Below are 7330 nucleotides of genomic sequence, written 5' to 3'. Positions count from 1 at the left end.
CACCGGGAAACTACGCACACTTATTTATAGCGTGATGAGATGCATGGCTGGAGCTTCGGAATCAAGGCTTAGAGTACACGGATGAGTACAGATGCGTGTTCAAACATCTTGGGATGTTGCGACAAGTTTTCAATTCCGGTGGGCTGTTTCATTTTGTCAAGGATGGCTTGAGGAGAACCGCCGCAAAAACCGAGTGATCAAACCTCGATCAAATCCTATCATCTACGGGAGCGATAAAATGGGATTTGGATCCTCTCTATCCAAGAGCGGGATAGCAGAAGTCCAGCGTGCATGCGATCATGGACCGTTCGTGATCTCCGTAATGGGTCATCATGCTTCAGGTCATGCACATTGACCAACGAACCAGTTACGTAAGGAGATCGGGATGAAAAGATTTTCGTTGCAATGGTGATACCATATCAAACTTATAGCAACCCAATCAAAAATCAAAAATTGATAGGACAGTGTGGAATATCATCACGACAACCGGTGAAATACACGACAATCGATGAAATATAAGTATTTTGATTGAGTTATGATAAATTTGACGTGGTATCACTGTTGGGACATACGCTGCACATGCAGAATCTCGTCAGTCCAAATCCCAATAAGCAAGGATTCCAGTCCGAAAATAAGGGCAGGCGTTCTCTCACCGGATCAGAGATGTCCAAATCTCTAATCTAGTCCATGTAACCGGCCAATGTGATGGTTTTAAAAGCACTCAAAAAGTATCTCAAATGTCTTGCTTCGTTGCTTACTTGCATCTGAAATTGCTGGTGGAATTATATTGTAATCCAGAAGTAGACATATCAGCATTTAATTCATAATCTACATCTATTCATTACTTATTTGCATGCGGAAGGTAGTACTTGATCATTTCAATCTAGCGTCCATTATCGCCCACAGAAATATCCTAAAATTACTCAAAAAATAGTTGTTCGATCTGGAATAATAGAAGGCAGCACAAAATTTTTTTCAAATATATTTTTTCAATATATATATATATATATATATATATATATATATATATATATATATATATATATATATATATATATATATATATATATATATAATATGTATGTATGTATGTATTCATGCTTCAAAAAAACCACGTATGCCTCGATCACCATCTTAAGTCTAGGTCAGTTGCAGATGACATTCACCTTCTCAAGACTGATTTTCAATTTTCCTGCACCAATCACAAATCTAGCACAGACTACCTCCAGCTTCACAATTATTGAGTCTTAACGACATCTGACATTTTTTCTGGGCATCACCTCTGACACTTTGGTGATGTCTGAACGTATATAGTCCTCCCAGTTGTTATTGTTGAATCAATATATCATCTAGATAGACCACAATGTTGTCTTTTTTGAAGAACGTAGTACCTTATCATCAGGCACATGAAATGGCACTAGAATAACGTATGCCATCCTCGAGTCACGGCCAATATCTTCATAATTTCTCTCTGATGATCACATTGTTAGTTGCTAAATTCATATTCCAGAATATGTCCGGCATGCATGAGTTAGAATCCTCTCTAATTGACTATTAAACTAAAGAGATAAGAAATCATTGATCACAACTTGTATCCGTATATAAATACATCTTTCAACTATTTTTTACTAAGTAGACCGAAGCAACATAAGGTTTTGTCAGGCCTCAGTCAATCATGGTTCGTATCCCGTTCCATGACGAAACCGATAGCATTCCAACCCGTCAGGCAACCGGTTTTTTTGGGTAATATTGGGAAAGAGAGACAGAAAATAAAGCAGAAAAGCAAGAACAAACAGAGGGCAACAGCTAAGAGCCGTCTCGAAAACAGAGGCCCGTAATCAAATCCCTTTGAACAAGAATAGTCGCATCCGGGGGAAGATATCCGAGAAATTGGCCAAAGTAACAGAAGGATGAAAGATGGCCACATATTGATGCTGCCGATGTTGCTGCCTATTAGTCACGTACACCTAACCAATTCCCACGTTGGTAATAAGTTTGGGCACATTTGGGTCAAATAGTTATGGTCCTGTTATTATCAGCCAGCCTCCACCATTTGCAATGCGTGAGAGCAACATATTCGCCGCTCGAGCTATCCATCTCGTCCATGGTCTTCTCTTTCCAAAATTAAAGTCGTTGTTCCTAGGTTGGTACGCATACCAACCTTCAAGAAATCACGTCGGTTGCAGCAATTGGCATGACTCCAGACCATGTAGACCGGCATTAAGTAGCTCGGGGCTGGTAAATGTTCTTGCTGGAATAAATTAGTGGTTTACTTTTCTAATTTCATACTTCGCCATCATGGGCCTCTTCATTAGATTCATTATTATAGAAGCTTTTGGGCTTTGTTCCATTTCGTTTTCAGGGTAGAGCAATCCAACGCCCAGCTACCCAGGCCACAAGCGGAATCCAGCTCAACTTACCGGTCTTACCCATATGTCTTAGATTTTAGATAAAGTATGGATGGATTTCCGCTGGGATCGTCTTGGTTACCGGTGTTCCTATGTTTTTCTTTTCTTTTTTTTTTTTTTTGAAACATTTTGTGTCATGCAGCTTCCCTTTGCCGCAGGTCCACAACAAACATAGTTTAGTACAGTTATAATATATACGTGATGTGAAAACAGGGTTTTACATCTATTATCAGATTTGATACTATGAGCAATTTAAAAAGATGAAAATTGAAATTGTTAGATATGATTTATAAGACTGATGGTGCATTTCGTTCGGAATCACAAAATGAATTAGAATGAGAACAACAATGGCCATATCTCTAGGATGTTTGGTTCCTAATTAGAAATGAAATCTGAATTAAAATGATATTTTAACATTAGATAAAAGTTCAGATTAGATTTTGGGGATTGGGACATTCCAATTTCCCCTCGAAATTTGAATGGAAATGGAATTCCTCTAATCAAACAATTGGGATGGAAGTAACTCATTCCCATTTCCATCTCAAGGCCCAATTTCCTCCAAATAAACATGCCATAAAATGCTTATGCACAACAAATTATACATTTTGGAACTCCTAATTTATTCATCAAGTTGCCTCAAGTTTGATCTATTGTATCATTCAACTCTAGATGCAAGATGTGCCCCAAACATTTGAACATTTTTTTGTACATAAATATTTAAGAACTTAAAAATCACATCCAACACTTTATATTTCTAATATTTGTTGGGTAAAATGTAATAAAACTTGATTTATTTTAAGGCACGTGTTGGCATTTCAATACTTGAATTTGTTTAGAGCAGTTTTTATTTTCCTTTACATGTTCTTCAAAAATCAGTTTTAGGCTACACCTTGTTCAGTTGATCAGGATTTTTTCATGACTTAACTGCTTTGTGCTTGATATAAAAGAGAAGACCATTCATGGTCTTGGAAGCCTAAAACTGATATTGAAGAACATGTGATGGAAAATATTTAGTCATGGCCCACCATCGCTCTTTGGTATTTTATAATATCAATTCCAAAATGGCCAACTGGGCAAAATTAGACATACCAATATTTTTGATGGTCAAATAAGATCACATTAATACCTTTTTTTTAAAAAAAAGGCCACCAGCAGCAATAGATTAGCTGCAATTTTACTAAAAGACGATTAACTATGTAAATAAAATGTTAAGTCCAATTTCTTTGTGCTAATATCCCTTCAAAAATAAAATATTGAGCAATTTCCATCCTAATGAGACATTTAATTAGTTGCTTATTCTGTCTCGAGGAAATTCGGTCTGCTTTCAACTTCCCATTCATGCTTAATTTTCACAAATTATGTAACATTACAAATGTCCACCAGGTTATTTAACCTTGTAAACTCCCATAATCAATAAACTATATAACATAACGTATCCATTACTTTACAGTGCAGAAGTGGTAGTATGACCACAGAAAACATATATAATAAGCAAAGTAATATTGGATTACAGAAAGACATACAATGCGGCAATTACTTATGATTAACCAAATTAACCTAGCATATCAAGGTAATTTGGTGTTTATCCTTATACAAGCCAATAGCTATATAAGCATATAAATAGAAGCATGTTCATTCAAAATACAAGCCAATCACCGCACTTCATCTAATATTTAGTTATACAACTCAATGACTGATCGTAAACCCATAGATGGTGTGATCTTATAGTCACTGAAACCTGCAGCATGGAATAAACGTTTCCATTCAATTTCACTTCGTTCTTTTCCTGGAGTAAGGATCATCATCTCCATGTCAAAAATAAGTTGTGATTCAACTGAGATAGAAATATCAGTCGTAACACCAACTACCATATCTATTATGATCACCTTTCCACCATCTTTCTTAGTAGGAATTGCTTCTTTGCAATGCTTTAGTATCTTGATGCAGTGTTCATCACTCCAATCATGTAATATCCACTGTAACGCATTAATTTTTAATAAATTAGGATTTGCAAAAAATAGCTGTGATTTAAATCTTTTGTTTTTGTTTGCTTCTACATTTCTAAGGAACCCAGTCGGATGAATTACCAATATGATGAACACTTTTGCACATACCAAGTGTGATTTAATTAGGTTTGCAATATAGTCCACTAAATTTGAATTTCTCTTTGGACTGAGTTGCAAGGTTGGATAAAACTAGTTATCCGGATATAATATATAATAATAAAAAATTATTAGTTAGATCAAATCCATCAATTCAATTATAAACTAGTTCAACATCAAAAAAGACAAGCACAAATACGAACAGATGAAAAGAAAACAGGAAGAAAAAGAAACAATTATCTTTTTATCATTGAACTAGTTCACTAGCTCAACCAATAACTTTATTATAATAATAATTTTTAATAAAAAAATCATGTGAAAATATACTATCAAAATATATAAGAGAACAAAAAAAAATTATGTATGTGAGAGAATAATCATATAAAAATATACTTGACGGATCCGTAAAGAATAAGGAGGATATGAAAAAGGTTCACTCATCTTTACAAGAGAGACGAAAAGAAGAGAAAAGATCCCATCTAATATTTTATATTTCTATAATAAAATTATTAAATATATTATTTTTATTTTTCTTATTTTTTAAAAAATAAATATAAGTATTAATAAATAATATATTATAAGTATAAATAACAATATTACTTTTATAAAAATAAGTAATATTTTTTTATAAAAATAATAATTTGTAGGATTAATAAATATATATTTTAATAAAATTTATTAATAAATATTAATATTTTATTATAATATACTTTATATTATTAATAAATATATTTTTATAGAATATATGAGCAATAGTATTGATATTTTATGCTCCATGATTTTGGTCCAAGGTCCGTTCATGATCAGCTTTAATCTGACTGAGCCTGCCATCACCCTTGCTGATCCAATAGTTATTACATTTACTCCATTTTTAAATAAATTAATTTAGTAAAATACCCAAGTAACTTAAAAAAAATCGCCGAAAAAGGTCACTCAACTGGGGTGGTGTGTTGTCATCGCTTGGCCTCGCGAATCGTGGCATTAAATGATTGGTTTAAGAACCCGAGAGTGACTTTTTCGGTGGTTTTTCTGAGTAATTAATTAATTACCATAGCTTTGCTCGTTCGTATATTATAATAAACAGCAAGCTATGCAATATTCTCTAATTGGGAGGATATCCTACTTTGAGCAAGACGGCATCCGCCGGAGGGATGTGCTCGAACATGTCCCCTCCGATGAACTCCACGCCCTCCCGCTGCTCCTCGTCCATCGTCGCCACCACGTGTGGCAGGTCCAGCACCATGCACCGCACCTCGGGCAACGCCTTGGCGATGGATTTCGCCACTGTGCCCGTTCCGCCGCCCACGTCCACCACCGACCGCACCCCGCGGAGCATCTCCCACTGCCGCTGCAGAAGCGCCACCTCCGTCACCAGCCGCGCGTCGCTCGCCATCGCCTCGTTGAACAGCTCGTTGAAGTCTGCCCTCACGTTCGTCTCCCCAAATAACCCCTTGCCGTGCGCCATGTCGAACGGCGTCTCCGCCGCCGCCCCGGCCATGAACCACTCCCCCAGCTGGTGCCCCGGCACCAACATGGTCCGGTTCCATATCAGCAGCGCGAACGGCGAGACACACGCCTTCTCCTCCTTCACCAGGAGTTCAGAGATCGGCGTGAGGAAATACCTCTCTTCTTCTCCCCCTCCTTGTTGTGGGTGACTCGCGAAAACGCCGGAGTGGACGAGCAAGCGCATGAGGCTTCCGAGGGCGGGGGTTTTGGACGGAGGGATGGAGAGGAAGGTGGCAAGCTCGGAGAGAGTGATGGGCTTGCCGTGGTTGTGCAGAACGTCGGAAATGCCGAGCTCGATGGCGCACTTGAAGGACATGGATCTAATGAAGCCTAGAGCGTGGTTCCACAGCTGGGCTTTGTCTTGGAGTTGGTCCATGGCTGGCTGCTTCTTCTTAGTGAGTTCCATCGTGTGAGCTCACTAATTTCTCTACACTAGAGATCTATTGAGTAATTGAGATACGTTTTGCAGTACCATGGTCTTGCGCTTCAGCTCTATATGTAGCCAGTGAGAGAGAGTGGTTGCTGCTGTACCAAATTAAATAAAATAATAATATTTCTTACTGTACCACGCAGGATTGTGCACAGGCACGTTTGCTTCGTTTCGCCTTCTATTTCTTTTTCGTTCGTATTTGTGCATGTCATTTTGTGGTTGGATTGGGGTCGACCCCTGAGCTGGTTGATGGGAATAGATTGTGTCTGCTAGTGGGTCACGAGCAGTAGTATTTTGCAAATGGCCCCCCACCGGAGGCTTCGTGGGTCACGAGCAGTAATATTTTGCAAATGGCCCTCATCGTACATGATTCTAAACAAAATTTACTATGATATGAAAACAGTATTCTGCTGACTTTATCATTATCACAATAATACAAATTCTGAGAAAGCACGTACATCGTATGAAGTGGTGACGATACCTTATGATCCCTCCTAAATAAACGTAAAAGTGGTTTAGATTATGTACGTTGAATTTATTTTTATATCTGAATTAATTTAAATATAGATAAAAATACGAAGATCTAATTAATATCTATATTTATATTTATATTTATTAAAAAAATAGATATAAATATAGATAAATAATGATCGAATATTCGAATCTATCTATAATTTTATATAATTTTTTTAATTTTTTTAAAAAATATATAATCATATAAATATTATTAAATTGATGTATCATCTATTTAATAATATTTTTCATTATGTAGTCATAAAATTTAATTATCTAACTTATATCCATAATTATATCCACAATCCAATCCACAACCATTTAAAATAAATATCGATATATATGTATTTTTATATCTGAATAATATCCAT

At 36.4% G+C, this 7330-nt stretch overlaps 1 protein-coding gene across 1 annotated transcript; it reads right to left on the bottom strand.

Moving 5' to 3' along the window:
• Positions 1 to 3874: 3874 nt before the first annotated feature.
• Positions 3875 to 6503, bottom strand: LOC140856591 (trans-resveratrol di-O-methyltransferase-like). The gene is made up of 2 exons (XM_073254378.1): positions 5634 to 6503; positions 3875 to 4384 (listed from the first exon to the last, which is right to left on the bottom strand). The coding sequence occupies exons 1-2, from the start codon at positions 6420 to 6422 to the stop codon at positions 4082 to 4084; spliced, it is 1092 nt and encodes a 363-aa protein (XP_073110479.1). The 5' UTR covers positions 6423 to 6503; the 3' UTR covers positions 3875 to 4081.
• Positions 6504 to 7330: the final 827 nt, after the last annotated feature.

This window comes from Elaeis guineensis, chromosome 3, assembly GCF_000442705.2.
Source record: "Elaeis guineensis isolate ETL-2024a chromosome 3, EG11, whole genome shotgun sequence".
NCBI classification, from domain to species: Eukaryota; Viridiplantae; Streptophyta; class Magnoliopsida; order Arecales; family Arecaceae; genus Elaeis; species Elaeis guineensis.
Note: the sequence above shows the minus strand (reverse complement) of the source record. Positions and strands in the feature narration are given on the sequence as shown.